This window comes from Psammomys obesus, unplaced genomic scaffold, assembly GCF_907164565.1.
Source record: "Psammomys obesus unplaced genomic scaffold, mPsaObe1.curated_primary_1811, whole genome shotgun sequence".
In the NCBI taxonomy this organism is placed as follows: Eukaryota; Metazoa; Chordata; class Mammalia; order Rodentia; family Muridae; genus Psammomys; species Psammomys obesus.
The window spans coordinates 40,005,466-40,024,614 of NW_026585504.1; the positions used below are offsets into that span (position 1 = coordinate 40,005,466).

A 19,149-nucleotide genomic window follows, 5' to 3' on the forward strand; every position below is an offset into this window, starting at 1 on the left:
GTCAGCCTCTGAGGCCTCATTCAGATGTCCTTAGAAATTCCTAGACCACTGCCACCTCTCTGGGGATAGCCCATGTGGCTCGTCCTGGTGAGGCTGGTGGCTACGAGGGCAGGAATCAGCTCATTCACAGCCAGACCCTGGGACATGCCTGGCCAGGGTGTGTTATTCACAGGATCTGTTGGTGGGAGAAATCTTCCCAGGAAATTGCCCACAGCCTCAGTTGCCTTTTCCCTCTTTAGTGAGGGAGAAGGGAGCCCCCGCTCTGTCTCTGCTATATTCTCCCCCAAGTACCTAGCAGTCTGGAATAGCAGAAGCCACCCTGAGTGCTGACATCCCCACTCTAGGGTGTGAGTGTGTGTGTGGTGTGTGTCTAGGGCATGCCTATGTAAATGCTGGCAACCGTGGGGAACAGAAGGAATAGTGCTGGGAAAAAGCCTAGGCCAGCAGTAAAGTGACCCAAAGAGAAACCAGGAACAGAGGAGGTGTGAACAGAGAGTGTCATCCCTTGGTGAGGGGAGTCTCGGAATACCAGGGAGGAGAGTTAACTGCACTTTGGGTAGTTCGGCAGGAAGCCGCAGGAAGACACATAGGGCGTGCGATGTGGCAGCAGGCAGGAGCTAGAGTTAACTGTAGGCAAGTTCTGAGGAGAGTCGGGAGGGAGAGAGCACCCTGGCAGGCATGGCAGCTGGACACCAGGCCTGTGGCCTTGGAGATGAGCCCGAAGGGGAACAGTTGGGGATAGAGGGAACTCCTCCAAACTGCTGCAATCCTGCAAAACAAACGGCTGTCTGCCCACGGCCTCCCTACTTCTGAGCCACAAGCTCCTCGCAGAGTGAGGTCATTTTCCACAATGGTGAAAGAGGTGTGTGCACCAGGCTGCCTGCCGTCCCACCTCCCCAGAGGAAGGAAATTTACAGGGCTCGGTAAATTCTCACACCCCATATCACCCATTTATCAGCAAACACTGACTGAGCACCTACTGTGTATGCCAGGCCTTTTTTAGGGTCTGGAGAATTACTTTGGAACAGACAGAACCTCACACAGTCCTGTACCTCATGAAGAAAAGAGGCTTTCCCGCTGCTCAGTTCTCCTGATTATTCTCGGCCCTTCCATCCTGACTGCACTTCAAAACCTGACACCCACTCCAGTTGTTAGGCGCATGTGCCCCATGCTTTTCTCACCAGACACAGGTGAGGAAGCCATGCCTGAAGTTCAAGTCGGGCCTGGAACTCTACCCTACCAGTTGCCAAATCCAGTCTGGATCTGGCATCCTCAGACATAGTAGAAAGAGCCCTGGGAGCTATGTTTGAAATGGACTCCATTCTTCATCCCCATGTCATCTGGGATAGGGTTGGAATGACTCAAAGTATAATCAGGTTCGTTCTAGAGAAGGATGCTTGTAGGTTCTTAGTCTTGGGGCTACCAAGAACTTGTTTGACTCTTCCTATCTGCCCCAACCTGGGCATGTGCCTCACTGTCTACCAGGTCTCTGGTGAGTCTTCTTGATCTCGAAGCATTATAAAGAGCTGCAATGAAATAGAACACTGGGAGCACTCAGCACATTGCCTGGAGCACTGAGTTGGCCCACGATATAGCAACGCCAGAGGCTTTCTCTTTGCGCCTTGATGACTTGTCTTGAAAGAGGGAAAACAAGGGAAAGGACCAGGCAAGGCCTGCTAAACTTCCCCCCCTGGAGCAGGCAGCCCGACCTTCTCCTTCTATGAGTACACTGCAAGGAGGCAGAGAGGCAGGCCCTGAGGTTTCTAACAGTTGCTTGTTCCCAGGACATGGGCCAAGGCTTCCAAAACCATCAGATTCCACGAGGGGGACTGTGTCACAGAGGCATACCCATGCTTTGTCTGTCATGAGGCCGAGTCCCTTCTTAAAGACAAAGACCAAAACCCCAGCTCAGTGCTCAACTGGAGATGGCTGAATGGTGGGGCCAGAGAAAGACCAGGGAAACTTCTGGACATCAGGGAGGCTCTCAAATCCCATTCCTACCCTAAAGTCTAATCAAAGTTTGGGGGCTGTTATAGTGTGTGTCTTGCATGTGTGGGACCTGATTTTGATCTCCAACACAGTAATAATGATAAACAAATGACACCTTATTTAAAACTATGTTGTTATAACTACCTGCAACACTATAGCTCCATCGCAGATGTGGGTGATAGGGAAGGCAGGGAAGTCGGCAACACAGGGCCTACCCACCCTCGGGTCACACTCCACGCTCACAAGTCCTCCTGCACCCTTCCTTCCCTCTTAGTCAGCAAGTCCCAAATAGCCACATCCAACAAGTGAAGTCACCGAGAGTGATACTAGAGAGTAAGTGGGCACCGTGCTGAAGGTCATGGTTAATTCTACTGGAAAGTCAGCACCTGCACTCGGCTCTCTGATTTGCAAAGAGGGGGGAAGAAGAGCACCCTCAAACCGCTTAGCTCCCTTCTCTTCCCAGAGGAAACAGCTCAGGTAGGGAGGAGGTGTGGCTTCAGATGAGCCTACACCCAGGCCTATCTTTCCCCTTGCAGTTGGGAGCCAGCCTAGTAGAGGCTTCCCTGGCCCAGCGCTGGTGCCAGGGAAGGGAAACTGGACGGTGCTTGTCTGCCTCTGGACCTGAAAGCAGAGGCAGGGTCCAGAACTCCTCAGGCCTCCCAGGGCCTGGCTCAATGACAGTTTGGTGAGCTCTAAGTAAGTGGAATCAGGCATCCTAGGCCCCAGTCTGTGAAACGGGACATCGGGCCAGAAGAGGACTGCTATTTCTTCCAACGTAGGGCAGGACCCCGTAGGGACACTAGGACCTGCTTAATTCTCTGTTGCCGGACAATGGTCCCTGAGGTTACCAAGGTCCCCAACACTGACAGGCAGTCATGTGAGAGCTGGGGAGATGGGTCGCTGGCCTCAGGGTGCCCACACAATGTGGCTTCCATACCTCCATGCATGAAGAACAGGCTATCCAACCAGATTGTCCCCAGATCCCACTGCCTGTCCACCCAGCAGTAAAAGGGGTTCGGGCGCCCCTCATCCGGGACTCTACTCATTTACTAAGGAGTGTACTGCCAGGAAAGTGAGCCACGAAGGGCAAACCGGATGTCCTGGCACCCAGTGATGGAGACAAGGCTCGTTGCACTGCAGGTGGGCTGCATGGACCCAATCTGGGACAGCAGGGCTTGCTGGAGCCCAGCCACCTGGAGACTCTGAGAGTCTGTGAGTCAGCCTCAGGGAAGCTGCAACAGGCAGCCAGAAGGAGGGCGGCCTGGAGCCAGAGACACACAGACGCTTGGCCTCCTTCGGGCACAACCTTCTGAAGGCAAGGAGGCTTGCTGGTACACAGGCCAGGAGGGGCTTCCAGAACCACACAGGCGCTCATCCTTGCACACATTCAAGTACACGAGTTCCCACGCCAGGATAACGAAAGAGTCGAGGTCATGTGCAGTCTCCCTACAGGAGTGTATAAAAATCAATACACACAATTATAGCCTGACTCACTCAGCGGTAGGAGGAAGACCCAGGAACTATGGATAGAATGCGTGCCAGCTCACATTCTCTCTCTGTCTCTCTCTCTGTCTCTCTCTCTCTCTCACACACACACACACAGAGAGAGAGAGAGACAGAGAGAGAGAGAGAGAAAGAGAGAGAGACAGAGAGAGACAGAGAGAGAGAGAGAGAGAGAGAGAGAGAGAGAGAGAGAGAGAAGTAGGGGAGCTACAGGTCCTGGCATACATTCACAGATGCACCCAGCCTTCTGAATGAAACACCAATTCTTCATTCATCCTGTCAGCCAAGATCTGGGATATACACCAGAAGGATTAGGCTCTGGCCACAGAAGGCCCGCATTCTCTGGGTTCAGGGAGCCCTTACTGCCTTGTGTAGGCAATTGCTGAGTAGGGAGACAGGGAGTGTAAATAGAACATCAGATTAGAGAGGGCTGTGCTAGGAGACCTGGCTCGCACCGAGGAACAGCGACTTACCTTTATATTTAAACCTCAGTGAGGAGCTCGAACCCTTCACCCGGCCCCGCCTTCCAGGACTGTCAGCTGTTCGGGACAGGTTTCGGCTTCCAGGGAAGACTTTCCTGCCCACTCTATCTCTCTGGACCAAAAAGTGCGAGGGTGGGAAGGCAGAGGGGGCGGGGACCCGGACTAGCACGGGCACAGACCCTCTCAGACAGTCTGCCAATTCTACAGACCCCCCAGTTTCTGGGTTAAACAGTTAGAAGCCAGGAGTGGAGAGGACTTCTCAGGCCACAGCGCGCAGGGACTCAAACCCTCCGCGGACTCCCGCCCCTTCCGGATCACCGGATCACCGTCTTGGGGACGCAGAGTCCCGGTCTTCTGGAAAGCGCACGGGCTTTCCGTTCGGGGAGAACAGCTCCCGCCCCTCCCCGGAGAACAGCTTTAGGAATCCGAAGCGCAGCCGGCCGGCGCGACGGACCGGCTTCCCTCTCTATTCCCAACCCACCGCGGCGCGCCAGGACCCGAGCCCTCGCTCTTAACCCCGGTGTCCCTAGCGCAAGCCCTGCCGCAAAGAACGGTAGGCATCTGGCAGGCCCCGGCGCCTCAAGGTATCTCCCTTCTCCAAGAATACTCGGGGTGAGACTCCCCCGGCTGCCTAGCAAGGAGAAACTGAAGCCAAGACTGTCCGGGTTGCTACACCACCCCGCTGTCACTCGCTCGCTCCCTCGCTCCTCCGATCAGCCTTTTGCAAATATCTGAGCCGGGGCTTAGCTAATTTTTTTTTCTTCCCTCTCTCTTCCTTGGTGCTGGAGGTTGGGAGTGGGTGAGATGGGGTGGGGGGGTGGCGAAAATCTTTTTTAAGGTTACGGAATGTGCTGGGGACAGAGAGGTACCCCCGATGCTATTGGGGTACCTGTAGCCTAAGAGGCCATCGGGAGCCGACTTAATTTTGCCTTTCGGGGAGACTGGCTTCCTGTTCCCCGGTGGCTCAATGGTTACCGCCCCAGACTAACTAACGACCAGAAGCACCTTTAACGGAGATGTGGGGGGCCCCCGCCTTCGCACAATTAGAGCAGAGAAGGGGCCATTCGTGTCTAACTGGTCTCAGAGAAGAGACCGTGGTTAAGGGCTGTGACCGGAACCGCTCGTTGACCAGAGCGAGGGAGCCTAGTCCTTCCCCCCCAAAGGGGCCCCGTTTGGAGGAAGGACCGACTCCCGCTTGTCTGGTGGCGCTGAGCTGGTGGCTCAAAGCACCTCAACAAGGGGGCAGCATTGGTGTCCACTCTGAATTCGTTGGAGGGAAGCATCACCTGGTTGCAGTCAGGGTCCAAGTACTCGTGTGGTTTCCCAATCTGAGGACCATGCCCTCAGTAAGGGGACCGCAGGGTCTTAAGAAACAAGGCACAGGGTGCTCAATGAACGTGCAAGTGGCACCCGGGAAGCCGACATCAGGACACAAAACCAAGCGGTCAGTGTCCTATCCAAACTCGCGACTGCGTTTAAGCTCTCCGGCCTCCTGAGCAAGGAGGCTTCAGGACTGAGGACGCCAGGGCACCAGGGGCCCAAGAGCTCCTTTCCAGAAATTTCTTTCCTTTACTATTCACCCTCGACGGGTGACCTGTATCGCTGTCCAGGGGGTCAGCAGGCAAGCCCTAACCCAGTCCAAATGCAGGGGACACCAACCTCTCCTTTCTCTCAGCTGCTACAGTGGTCGACGGTTTTTGTTTTTGTTTTTGTTTTTGTTTTTTGTTTTGTTTTTTTTTTTTCATTTCGGATTGCAGCCCTTCACCTCGCCTCCAGAAGAAACCCTCCCACAAAGGGAATCAAGGCACTCTCCAGAAAAGTCCCAGACATTAGCAAGAGTTCATGTTAAAAGCTGTTTCCCTCGGTGTCCGGAACCTCAGGGCCAACCGAATGAAGGCTCCGATGGCTCTGGAAAGGTTCTAGGCTGAGCTGGTTATAGCCTCAGATTAGGGTCAGGGCTGCGCAAAAGCCCAGGAGTTACAAGGTCACCCTTGAAGCACAGTTGTGAGAAACAAGATGGGGGACCCTGGTACTCGGATTTTTTTTTCCTGAATTTTTAATTCACACACACACACACACACACACAAACACACAAAGATTTTTTCCCCCTCAAAAGTTTCTGTGCGCATATTCAACACGTACAGGACTATACTCGAGCAAATACCTAACCATTTCCCCGACTTTTCCATTTAAGACTTTGAACCTCCCTATGTGTAAATTAAAGGAAAAAAAAATGTATGCTAAGTCCACTGATTTAAAAGCTACCATTAGACTTTAATACAAGCCTTTTGTTTCTCTAGTTAAGAACGAAGATGTCTTTGGGCCTGGCTTGTTGGAGCAGGCAGGGGAGGGAGAGGGTAGGCTGTGGCAATTAACAAGGTAAAAAAATTGAAAGCTATTTATTCTCTTTCAACTTTTCCTCTAAAACTGTCAGGGAATGTCTCTCCCTTCACCGAGGGACTTCATCCTCTGGCGCTGACCCGTGGACTACTCACGGCTACTCTCCCTATCCCCTGCGCCTCCGTTCTCCACTCTTTGAGGGGAGGAGGATTTGCAAAAGCTCCTGGTTCCTTGACTAAATCAACTAAGAGTCATCCTCTGCGACTTGTGTCTGTACCGGGGAGGAGGAGGTAGAGAAACACCTCCGGAGTTTACCATTTCGTCTAATTTAAAAAACCAGGACGTGCCCCTCGGCGGGCGGCGCCGCGCGGGCTCAAGCCGGGCCTTAGCGCCCCGGAGACCTGGGCGCCGCGACCGCGCGGCACTCCGGATGGGCCACTGGCGGTCCCAAATTGCTCTCAACGAAAACCTGCGTGCAACGAATCGAAAGCGAAAGAGGAGGTGGCGGGGGCCCTTCCCAGCGGAGCCGCACCCTCCGGGGTACCGGCCCGGCCGAGGGAGGAGGGCGGCGGCGGCGGCGGGTGTCCCCCCAGCCAGCAGCTCCCGGGGCGCTCGCCCCGTCGCCTGGAGAGGGAGCAGGGAGCGGGAGGGCCGCGGGGAGCCTGGCGGGGTGGAGGTGGCAGCGAGCAGGGGCTTTTCCGTGGGAGCCCTCTCATAAAAACGCGAATGGCCCTGTGCTCGTAGGGGACCGCCGAGCCACTCCCTGAGCGTAAAGACGAGGCAGCTGAGGTCCCGGATCCCCCGCGAGGACGTCCGCAGCCACGCGGGCCTCTCCCTTACCTCCAGTTCAAGAGTCTCTGAAGACTCCAGCCCGCAGCTCTCTCAGCTGGGCCTTCGCGCAGCCTCCGGGGCCTGCACCTTCCCCCCCCCCCCGAGGGACCTCAAAGGCTGAGGTCAAACCCTCAAACCCTGAGGCTGAGGCCTCCGAGGTTCCCTCCACTCGAAACTGCTCTGGGGCAAGGATGGATCGCTTGGGCTGAGGATTCAGAGCCGCCGCCGAGGCCAGGCCTATTCCCGTGCCCGTCTCTACCTCGACGTTTTGCCAAGCTCCCAGGGACATCTCAGCATTTTTCCCGGAGCCCCTTTGAGCAGACACCCTCCTAACGGTGTCAGGGAATTGTTGTCAACATGCGCCTCAGCTTTCCAGCTTGCTGGCAGGGTGGGGCTCCAACCCTACAGCCCTTCTCCCCGTAACTTCCTCCTTGCCTCGGAGGGGACAGTGTGTGCCTGCCTCGTCCCGTGGGGGTCTGAAATCCGTGTCTGAGAGGGGACGCGGACAGTGATGGGGCCTTCATGGCCTCTTTTCCCGGAGGAGGACTGCCTCCATTTCAGACGGGCGACCCAGGTTCCAGGATGCCTTTCCTCTCGAGCGGCCCTTTACGGTTTTGCACGAGCAAGGGCAGGGGCTTGCCTTGTCCTCAGAATTGGAGGATCCCAGGAGCGTGGAAATGTAGGGGGGGAGGCTGCATGGGGGAGGGGTCCGGTTTACGACCTCGCCTTTACTGCCCTGATATCAACAAGGAAATGGGAATTTAGGAGAGTTACTCACTCCGGGGTCACTCTGTGGGTTAGGGGCAGTTCCAGGTCAAGAGACTGCTCCTGTCCTTGGCCAGAATGGCTAACGCAGGTGACAGAATGGCTAGCCTGTCCGGAAGCTCCCCCATAGGACAGGCAGGGGCCTAGTCTTCTCTCTTTACCCCAGCGCTCACCACCCCACAGCGGTTTTTCTCACCAAGAGGTTGAGAGCAGTTTGACTTTTTTTTCTCTTAGTATCTCAGCCTCCTCTGAGGCCACGCTAAAGAATTTCTTCTAACTACGAAAATACAGTGCAAAACGGGGAGAAATCACCTCGCACAGTGCACTTCTGGGAGGCCGTGAGTGTGCTGCGTGCTCTCACCTGGTAGTCACAAGTGACAGGGCCTGGGTTCTGGAACTGGGTGTGAAAGGAGGACCTGTGTGGCGCCTGATCTCATTCCAGCCAGAGGTGGAGAGGAAAGGTGGAAGAAGCGGGGAAAGCCACCAGATCTTTCTAGATTTTGTTTTAAAGCCTGGTTCCGTCAGTTTGAGGGTTTGTAGCTCTTTTTTGAAGCTACATGAGTGTATGTGTTTGGTATTGTGACCATGTCGGTCAATAAGTGTGTGTGTGTGTGTGTGTGTGTGTGTGTGTGTAGAATTCAAGTTTATGTAAATGGGTGATCATGTCCAGAAGTTTGTTTCAGCTCTATCGGGAGTGTGTGCGCTCGCGTGAGTGCCCTAAAAGCTTGAGATGGGTCCAGGGAGGCCTCACCACGCTTCACCTGTGTCCCTAGGCTTAGTGCTTCTATAGTCTGCTTGGGTCAGGACAGGCAGAGACATTACTCTGTTAAGAACCAGCCCACCTCACTAGGGCTCAGCCTAAAGACAAAGGCCTGGGGGAGAGGGTCCTTTTTCCCCTGAGTTCTGGATTCCCTAACTCGGATGCTAGGGGAAAGGAGAAAATGTAGGAGCTCGAAGGGCTTTGGTTTCCTAACTCACTTCATCTGCTGTCTCGTCCACAAAAGCAGCCCAACACTGAGGACTCAGGCCTGAACCCTGCAGCCGCGTTCAAGGGGGCTTGGAGGTCATTCAGGGCATCTCGGTCAGGTTCCTTGTGGGCCCAAAGCAGAACTCGGATTCTCCCTTCTTCCCACAGTCCTGTGCTGGCTGTATCTCAGAATTACCGCTTTCCCACCCGACGAGTGCTAAACCTTGCTCTTCGATGCCGGCTACTTCCAGACACCTCCTACGGGCGGGCCGCGGTCCCCTAGGCAATCCGCGTTCTGGGCTAGGTCTGGGCTTTCTGGGGCTCCAGGTTCTCGGGACCCGGCGACCCGCACGAGCGTCGCGACACGATGCGGTGCCGGGGCTCTTAAACGGCAGGGCGTCGGGGACCGCGCTCAGGACCCCAGGGCGCGCCGGGCACCTGCGGCTTCTTACCTGCGGCGCGGTGCGCGCGGAGCCGAGCCTGGCCTCCGAGGGCCCCGGGAGCCACGCGCGCCGAGCGTGGCGCGAGAAGCTCCTCCGAGAGCCCGGGACGGAGCCGCCGCTTCGAATCCGGCCCCGCGGCCGTAGAGCAAAGCTAAAGCTTCGAACTTTAGCGGGGAAGAAACCCGGGAGGTGATCCCGGGCCGGAGGAACAGCCAGAGCGCCTGGCGCGCCGAGCCGGCCGGAGCGGGGACGCGGGCGGGGACGCAGCCGGGGCGCGGGGACCCTCTCCAAGCACTTGGTCCTCCACCTCCAGCCTCCCCGCCAGCCCAGGCGGGTTTGGGGGTGGGGTGGGGGTGTCCCCGGGCCCGGTGGCCCCGCACGTGCACTCACCGTAGCAGGGGACCTGTAGGGCCGCGTTGTGGCCGCCGCTGCCCTCCTGGAGCTTGAGGCCGCCGTCTGGGGGCGTCTTGCAGGCGCCCCGCTGCAAGTAGAGATGCGCCGGCGGTGGGGGCGCGGGCGGCGCGGGAGGCGGCTGCGGGGTGGGCGGCGGCGGCGGCTGGAACTTGTTAAAGGAGCCCCGCGCCCCGCCGGGGCTCTCCAGCGGGGCCGCCAGGTCCTGCTGCCCCGCGCCGCCGCCGCCGCCGCCGCCGCCGTAGCGGGCCCGGCTCTTGGCTTCCCCGAAGCCCTGTCCTTTGGCCGCGGCGGCGGCCGACAGGAAAGTGGCGCCGAACTTGTCGCCTCCTGGGAAGCCCCTGAAAGGAGACGAGCCCTCCCGGCTCTGCGACACCGGGCTGTAGTAGGCGTCCATAGCAGCGGCCGGCGATTCGCAGTAAGAGACGCAGGTCTCAGCGTTCATGCCTGGCCGGCGGCGGGGGCGACGGGCGGGGGCGCCGGGGAGGGCGCGAGGACGCCACCGCGCGCCTGGGCGAAGGGTAGGGGAGGCGAGGAGGCGGTGGCAGAGCTCCGCGCCAGGCCTGCGCTCTCTCTCTCTCTCTTTCTTTCTCTCTCTCTCTCTCTCTCTCTCTCTCTCTCTCTCCCTCCCTCCCTCCTTCCCTCTGTCTCACTCTTGCTCTCCTCTCTCCACCCTCCCCTCCCCCGCCCCCCGTTTGCTCCCCACAGCTGGCTCAGGGAAGGGACCGAGAGCTGTAAAAAGATTCGGATGCTTCGGAAAGTTCACCAGATCTCCCAAACCCTCTTAAGGTTTTTGAAGCAGGGGAAGGAAAAAAAAAAAATCTCTGACTTGCTTCTTCCTGCCCCCTCCTCCCTCCCCTCCTCTCCCAGCGCTCCTTCCTCCCTCCCTTCTCCCGCCCCTCCTCCTTTCCTCTCACTAGAGATGCCACTCAATGACTAGAGGCGATTCGACCCGGAGGACCCTTCAGGCCTTTCGGATTTTAGGCTAGGGTGGGGAGGTGCGGCGACCCTAGTGGCTTCCCAAGCCGGGCTGCGAATTGACGCACCGTCTCAGCTAGGGCCTAGGGTATGAGAGAATGCCAAATTTTGACAGGTTAAAGAGAACGGTAAGAGGTTTTGACATTCGGAGTCCGATGGGCCGCGGGTCTGGTGGATCCCTTGAATGCTTTTTTTTTTTGGTGAACTTGGCAGAGCAGCCCGGGGCCTGCCTGTCGGGACTTTTGCCTGGGTTTTCAATCCCGCCTCCCTATTCCGGAGTCTTCCCAGTAATTCACACACAACAGAGCTCGCCACCAAGGGCTCTGGGCTCCGGTGCAGTGAGACCTGTGCTCCCTCAGTCACTGGAGGGACCCTAGACTGGCCTGGCTCCAAGCTAAGCACCTCAGCTGCCTTTCTCAGGCCAAGCTCCCCGGCCTCTTGCATGCAGGGGGCGAGGAAGTGTTGCTCAAAGCCAGGCTGAGAATGGGGCTTTCAGAAGCGTCCTTCCTGTCCCTCCTTGCAGGCTAGTTGGCCCTGTCACCTGTTGGGGAAGTCAGTCTCTCTGCACTGCGCCCATCCACCCACCTCCGTTGTAAAATAAAAGGCTCAAGTTTTGTTGATTTTGAAACAGGGTCTCACTGGTTAGCTCAGGCTGGCTTGAAACTCAGGATCCTGTTTCTGTACAGGATGGCAGGCATGCATAACCACACCCATGGTGTGGATTTATGTGGACACCTGGATCTTCACATGGCAAGGGGTTAGGAACTTTCACGGCCAGTCAGATGCTCCTGGCATTGGTTGCACCTCACAACCAACAGAGAGATTAGACTTTCTTGTTTTCCTGTGAAAAAACTGGGTCTCAGCGAGGTGAAGACACGTGGTCAAAATCACACAGTGAGAAGGGGCCCTGAGAAGTCAACAGTTCTCCCCTTGGAGCCCATGCAGACATAAGTCTCTCTGTTTAGACTTGGGAAATGGAAGCAAAGGTCAACAATGGAGACCCCAAAACTCATGGGCATCCAGCTGCAGAAAGGCTCAGGTGGGAAGTTCTTTAGAGCTGAGAATGGAGGGCTTGCCTCAAGGGGAGGCTGGGGAGGCTGGGGTAGAGAGGCCCTGAATGCTCTGGACCCAAGGATGGGGTGCCCACTCTGCACTTGAGGCTCCCAGAGGAAAAAAGTCTGGGAGACTTGCATCGACCTCCAACCTCACCTACCCTTGCTCCCTCACCACTCCACCCCTCGTTATCTTCCTCCAAGCAGCCTGCTCCATCCCACATCTGATTTTCATTACTGGCTTCGCTGAAGTGCTCATTAATAAAGATATTCCTCAGAACCAGAGGAGCTGGGCTACTATGGCACCCCCCCCCCCCATGGCTGGTTAGAAACCCGTGTCTATCTCTCTGGCCAACAGACCTTAACCACCAGAGAGTCTCGTGTTTACAGAATGTCTGTTGTGCCCTAGCCACATCCATTTGGCCTCACATGCTTGTCTTGACATACTTGTTTTGCTTTGGGTAGACTGAGTCCCTCAAACCCAAATCATTGTTCAGTCTCAGGTAGCAAAAGGGCAGATAGACCTGCCACCATCCTGAATGTTCCTGTCCCGTCAGAGTTTCTGTCGGTCTAGAGCTTATGGAGTTCTCCCACCTGGGCATCTCATAGGTGGTTCATTTTCTGTCACCCTTCTGCTTCCTCATGATTTGGAGCTCATCCCTAAACCCCATGCCCTGCTAGTCTCATCCCTGAACCTCATGCCCTGTCAGCTGTGGTTTAAGCACCCACTCATCTCTGTACCATTCCAGACCTCAGGGGTGCTTGACCACTGTTTGTGCTCAGAGCTCTACTTCCTGCTTCCTGAAGAGCAGCCTCCTGGTTCTGGCACTAACATTTACAGAATGAAGTATTAGACTTGGGGGCCCGAAGTACTCTCATCTCTTCCTTCTGTCCAGCCTTCCAGCACAGCAGCGATCCAGGAGCCCGTGATTTAGCCAAGGGCAACCAGTTGCCTACTTGGCTCCTCTTCCAAAATCAAGTGTCAAAAATTAATACCATGATGGCCTCTTCTGGGCTGCGCTCGCCTGTACTTCAGCCCCAGAACAGTAAGTTCTCTTAAAACGGGGACCAAGCCTGCCTTGTGCACCGCAGGTCTTGGCACAGCACAAACACTCATAAACCGTGTGTTGAATGAATGAATGAAAACGTCATGCAGTTCCCAGAGGCTTAAAGACTCATTTTTGTCCAAGACTTTCAAGCAAGTAGGAGTGACTGCAGTCTCTGGAGCCCAGGGGCTACCTCAGACATCCAGATGTGGACTGCCGTCTTCCCACTCCTCCTGTCCACTTCCACTTAGGAAGGGAGGTCTGTGAGCAAGAAATTCCAACAGTGGGCTGGGGGCCAGTTGCAATTTCACAATGTCCCTGTCTCCCTCAGACCCGGGGGTACTCAGCGTGTATCCACCGCCTCTCACTGCCACGGGCCCTGAGCTTTGGGCTACCTGCTTAATCACTACCTTATTCAACCTTTTGGTGGCTGCCTAGGAATTTGAACCCTGAGCACTCTGGGTGTGGCATTTGAGCAGAGGACCTTCAACTGTCTGAATCACAGCTTATGTTCAAGGGGGCTGAGTTTCTGAGTAAGGTTGAGAATGTGCCTGTGAGTAAGTTTTGGGCAAGTCCTTTGATGGTGCTACCAGGGAACCATCCTGCAAACCTTCATAGACCCCTCATTTGGAAGTCTTCTCACTCCCAAGTGCAGCTGATTATCCTTCTCTCTGTTAACTCATTTGTTCACCCATTTGCCATCTAGCTATCCTGACTGCCTCAGTAGAAAGTCTAAGCACCCTCACCGAGAGATCATGGCACACTTTAGCCTTCTGGAAGCCACAGAGGCTGTCTCCAGTTCTGGCTTCTGCTCCTTGACTCAGGGTTTTTTTTTTTTTTTCTCCATAAGTGGAGCCCCTTAACCCCCAGGCCCTTACCTCCTGGCACATTCTCTAGCTGCCCATCTCTGCTAGGTAGTCACACAGGAAGCATCTTGCTCTTTCCTAGGGCAGGAGACACTGTGCGCTGCAAGGGGCAGACAATCTTTCTCCCTTCAGCTCTCTGGCACGAAGTTTCCTTCCTGGAAAGCTGCTGACATGATTTCCCGTGTGCATGGACTGTTTGTCATCTGTCCTTCCACTAGAATGGGAGTCAGGGGCTACTGGCTCTTCCGTGCTGGGCGTGGCACTGGGCATACAGTGCCGATGTTGCTCAGAGTTGGAGTTCTTGAGGCAGAACTAGGGCATATGTGAGAGGGAGAACTGAGTTGGTTAGAGGGTCCCCAATCCAGGAAAAGGGCAGCAGCCTCTCCCAGCTGTCAAAGGGAAGGTCAGACTCTGGGTCACTTTGGGCCAGGCTGTCACCACTTCCTCAATATCCCACTGTATTCCCGCTTGGCTGATGAGACAATAGAACTGTGGAAGGGTCACTGTAGTCCCAGTTCGGCAGCCACTCACCAGCCAGGTGAAATCACCTGACTGTCACACGCCTCCCCTTCCATCTAAATCAAAGGAGGCTTCCCAGCTGGGAGGAGCCTGCTGCTCCTCCCAGCTGGGAATCTATGAAGTTTCTCAGAATTTGGGGGCTGCGGCAGGACATTGTGGACTTTCCTATGGCAGTAGGCATCAAGACACACAGCCCAGGGGCTAAGGGTCTTACAAGTCTTGGAGACTCTTGGCACCCAGACCTCTGATAATTAAGTGGGCATAGCAAAAGCAGCTGATCTCAAGTCTCACTCAGGTCCTTTTCCTCACACCAACATTTCTGTGTGGAATTCGCTCGATTGGAGGATTTTTGTATTTGAACTTTTTGGGATGCCAGAGGTGGGGCAGCTGAATTCCTTTTCTCCTGCAAGTTGCACCTTCTCAGTGATTTCTGGAGATGAGCCCTGTGAAGGTAGGGCAGGCAGAAAGCCCCTCTCCTCCCCCCAGTTCTCCCAGACCCGCAGGACTCTAGGAAATGTTCTTAACACCCAGTGCAGTGAAAGTGACACTCGGGACTGTCCCTTTGTCCTCGCCCTCACCCCCTCCCTCCCTTCCCCCAGTGACTGCCTATCAGCCCAGCGCTGACCAAGCGGTGGATAGAGATTCAGAAAAAGGTTTGCCTGCTGTCAGCTGGGGAGGGTCACAGAGTTTGTCACAATTTCACTGGTGCTCAGAGGCCACATCACCTCTCCAGCTTTGTTCCCGCTCCCGCAGCCTTTTGTTCTTGGGACCACAGCAGTCCAGGGCCCGCGACAGCCCATCTATGCCGGGAAGAGGCTGGGCGCCACGAGGCTCTCCACGCCTGGACAGCGCACTAGGCTTCGGTACTGAAGAGGAGGAGCGCCGAGGTCGCTGACCTGTAAGAGGAGGCTCGGGACACGTTGACTAGCTCAGTAAAATCTCGGAAATACTGCATTGCCGGTCCAGAACTCTGGAACTTGCATTGGAAATGGGTGCTTAACCATTCCAAATCTGTGGCTACCCAGCGCTTGAAACTCGTCCCCAAAGGGGCCTTGGTGTTCCATTCCCCATAGCCCTGTACTTTGCTTAACGTTGTAGGTCACTCTCAGATTTTCACAGAGCAAGGTGCATAAGCCAGCAGCTCACAAACTCTTCCTGAGAAGTTCAAACCTGCAGCACGGAGTTAAGTTTAAACATAAGCTAGCTCCAAATGCCCATTCCTGTTTGTTCTCCACTTAACTTTCTGTTCTGGGTGCTCTGTGCATGGGGGTGGGGGGGTGTTCCAAGCAGTTGGGATTTCCTTTGAGATGTAGCCCGGTGCACAATCCCTACTCTCTGGACAGAGCTGAGCTAAGAGTCATGGTCTGGACTGGATCAAGGAGCTTGTGAAAAATGGGTTTCCACTCTGCCATGGGATCATTATCTTAAATCTTGCTGACCTCAGAGGCAAGCGGTTGGAACCAGAAGCAGGGCTACGGAGTGGATGCCTGTTCATGCTATGAACAACATGCCAGTTCGAGCCTCCCTCTGAGAATATGATTAATTTAAGCCCACAAGTAATTTCCAATGTGTGTTCGCCAACCGCTAAGCTCACAGTGCTCAGGCTGCAGCCCCAGTACTGTGTTTTTTTTTTTTTTTTTTTTTTTTTTTCTCCCCATGTAGAATGCAGGGCACATGGCTCCCAGCAACCTGGGGACAGATATGAGGTTTCAGATGATTTCCTGGGAACAATGGGTGGATCTGTCTTTGCTGCACAGTTTGGCTTTAGGGAGGCGGATGGGAACCCATTTTTTTTTTTTAACCTGGAGAGGTAAAGGTCTTAGAAAAGAGGGAGAGGGTTGTTCATGGCTAGAGAGGCTGGAGAGTCCTGCATCTTCATGAGCTCCTGTCTCAGAGCCCACTGGGGTTTCCAAGAAATTCTTTGCCTCCTGAAGGTCGAGGTTCCCAGTCAGGGCAAAGCTGGCCCCTAGGACCAAGCAGAGCTCTTTCTAAACTCTGAAGTCTTCCTCTGTTTCCTTAGAGAGAACTTCACACTTCCCTCTTCACTCTGTCTGGGAGGGGCAGTCTCTTCTAAAGTCAAGGACACTTCATTCTGGACAGGAGTAAGTTTTAGCAGCTCCCCCATCGGAAAGCAAAGCTGCATCCAAGAGAAGCAATGGGGGCAGGTTTTCATGGAAACAGTGATGGCAGCCCTGTCTATTTCCCTCCCTTTCTCTAGCTCTTCTCTCAGCCAACCACCACAGAGGAGTTTTGGGAAGCCTCCTGGGCTCTCCTCCAGGGATGGAGCATGACCTGTAGTTCCCCTTTTGACCGCTTCCCCATCACCCTAGCCTCCCAGAGTTTCTCTTCTAAGGTCTCATTTGTATGTCCACCTGCTCCCTCCCCCCTGAGCTGAGAGTTGGTGAGCAGCCAGGGGCAGCTGTGCTGACTCCAGTCCTAAGCCTCTCTGGGCCCCAGTGTTGTCTTCGTGGGTGTGGGGAGGGGGCTTCTAGGCAGAGCTGGGCTGAAGGTTATGTTTGTGACAGTGTGGAGGCCCATGGGAAAGGCAGAATACAGCCTTTCTATTCATGCCAAGGTCACCAGCTTTTCATCAGGGTTAGTTACATCCCAGGCCTATTGCCATTTGGCTATACAGAAGGTCAGGTAAGTGACCACCTCTGCAGGCCTCAGTCCCCCCCCCCTCCTTGTGCAGTGTAGATGAAACTAGCAGCCATCTCAGAACAGTTGAAGGGTTAAGTGGAGCCAAACCTGTCTCACTTGATAACTCCACCAACAGCATTAACTACTTTCCACACCGGGGCCTTTGCTATTAGAGATGTCAGAACACTGACGTGATCTGCTAAGGTTCCTGTCCCTTAAGTACTTGGGTAACAATGGGCCCTGCTCTTCCTTCTCTTCTACTCACAGCTCCATCCTGGGTAAGAATTTCAAAGCAAAAGGAGATAAGGGCCTGAGGTATTCAAGCTCTCAGGATCTGGCCCTTCCTGCCAGTTGGTGCAGGGTGGGGGTAAGATATGTGTCTTGGTGTCTGTCCTGGGAGGAAGAGGGTCTCCAAGGCCCACCAGCTTCTCATGCCACTCCAGCTTGTAGTTGAGGCGGTCCCTTGATTCTCCCCAAGTACTATTGAGTCAAAGAGTCCAGAGACACTGTCCCCATTCCCCTCGTCCAAAGTCACCCTGCAAGCCAGATACCAGGCTGGCCCTCAGCTCAGAGCTCCTGACTGTCAGGGTTGGTACCTTTGTCTTAGAAGGGGCCCCTACCTAGACTTTGGAAGGTGGCAAGAAAGGGGGACGTGTGCCCCCAGCACTCCCTGCTCCAATCCTTCTTCCTAGCCCTCTTCCAGTTGCCTGTCCTGGAAGACAAGAGGTCTCCACCCCAGCACCTGTCCTAGGAGGCAGCGGGATGCACATTCTGATCTAAATAGCCCCCAGACATGTTATAGGACTGGGACTGGGGTGGGGAAGGTGGGGCCATGGAGAATGCTGGAAGAAATTCTTGGGTATCCTTAGGCACTGAAGACAGGATACTAGCAACCATAAATAGCCTTTAGCCCAGCGCTTAGCTCATGGTAGATGCTTAGTAGTTGGCAGGGGAATAACATCTCCATTGCCTCCTATCAATGGCTGCCCACAGCATCTCCCATCTCTTCCCAATTGGTATGGTATCTGAGGACTCCAGTGTCCTGATTACCCCATTCTCCCACCCAATATGAGGTATCTCCTTCCACAAGAACTGTGGGCACACAGTTGACTCCTCCAAACCATCCTGATAGCCAGAGCTGAGTTGAAGCTGGCTTGTAGGTACTGAGGTCACTTTTCCAACCCTTTGTCCAGAACAGGATCAAAAAGCCCTGACAATGCATCTAAGGGGAAACCATCAGAGGTTTCACAAGTCTATTCAGCCCTGGGGAGAACCACTGATAGAAATCCTAGGTGCCTGGAACCACAGAAAACATATTTGCAGAACGAAACAGGCAGCCGATGAAATAAAAAGAAACAGTCAAAGCTACAGCCTTAGGTTCGTGTCCCCCTCTCCCCCTCAGGGCTGAGGACAGAGGTGAAGGAGCTAAGCTGCAGGCTCCCCAGGAGGTGGCGCTTTCTCTGACCCAGGTGCCTCGCAGAGGTCTAGGAGCAGGGCTTCTTTGTGCTTGGAAACACCTGGGAAGACACAGGTTGCAGCCCTTCAGAAGAACCCAACCTTATCTGGGGCTGCTGGGGTTCCTTGGGTCCCCAATTTCCCTCAGCCTGAAGATCCCTAATCCTAAAAGTGTTCCTAGGAGACAGAGACAATGCCTCCATCTCCCAGAAGACGAAGCTGAAGCATAGAGAAGCTCCTTGCCCAGGCTATACACATCCTCTTTAGTGGCAGGCCACCCACCAGCGCTCCCAGCTTCATGGAAAGGCAGGGTTACCCCCCCAAATTCTTGGGTAGGACACTTTTTCAACTATTGCTTTAGTAACACCACCAAAATGAATTCAGTTTAGACAAAGCAGAGAGGGATTTCCCTTCTCCTGTGGATGGCTCTGTAACCCAGGACTTCCTTCCTCTTCTTCTAAAGGGCTGCTCGTCCTCAGAGCTAGGTGGCTGTGCAGGTGGACCAGGCTTCCCGTACTTCCAAGTGGCTTTTTAATGTCTGTGAGCACAGCTGTCCAAATGATCCACAAAATTGATCCCAGAGGTCGAGTGAGCCCCAGTCCCAGCCTATGAGGAAAAGGAAAGCCTACACAGAATGCACAGAGTAAGTGTGAGGGGGCAGGATAATGTGGCAAGGTAGAGATATAAGGCAGAGACCTTGGGAGTTGGTGACCTTTGGCCGATGCTATAGGGCAATTGCCCTTCTGCAGGAGGGTTGAATCTACGAATTCATCCACAATTTTTTTTTTCACACAGATAGTTTCCTCAGACTCGCCAGAGACCTCATGAAACCAAGGCTTGTCCTTGGAGGCATGGTTGTGCT

At 54.9% G+C, this 19,149-nt stretch overlaps 1 protein-coding gene across 1 annotated transcript in view; it reads right to left on the reverse strand.

Annotated features, from left to right (window-relative positions):
- The window catches only part of Alx4 (ALX homeobox 4), a 34,087-nt gene extending 23,911 nt beyond the window's left edge, over positions 1–10,176 (reverse strand). Inside the window, exon 1 of the mRNA XM_055605086.1 lies at positions 9,711–10,176. Coding sequence (XP_055461061.1) covers positions 9,711–10,176 — 466 coding nt within the window. The remainder of the gene's footprint in view (positions 1–9,710) is intronic.
- Between the last annotated feature and the right edge of the window lie 8,973 nt (positions 10,177–19,149).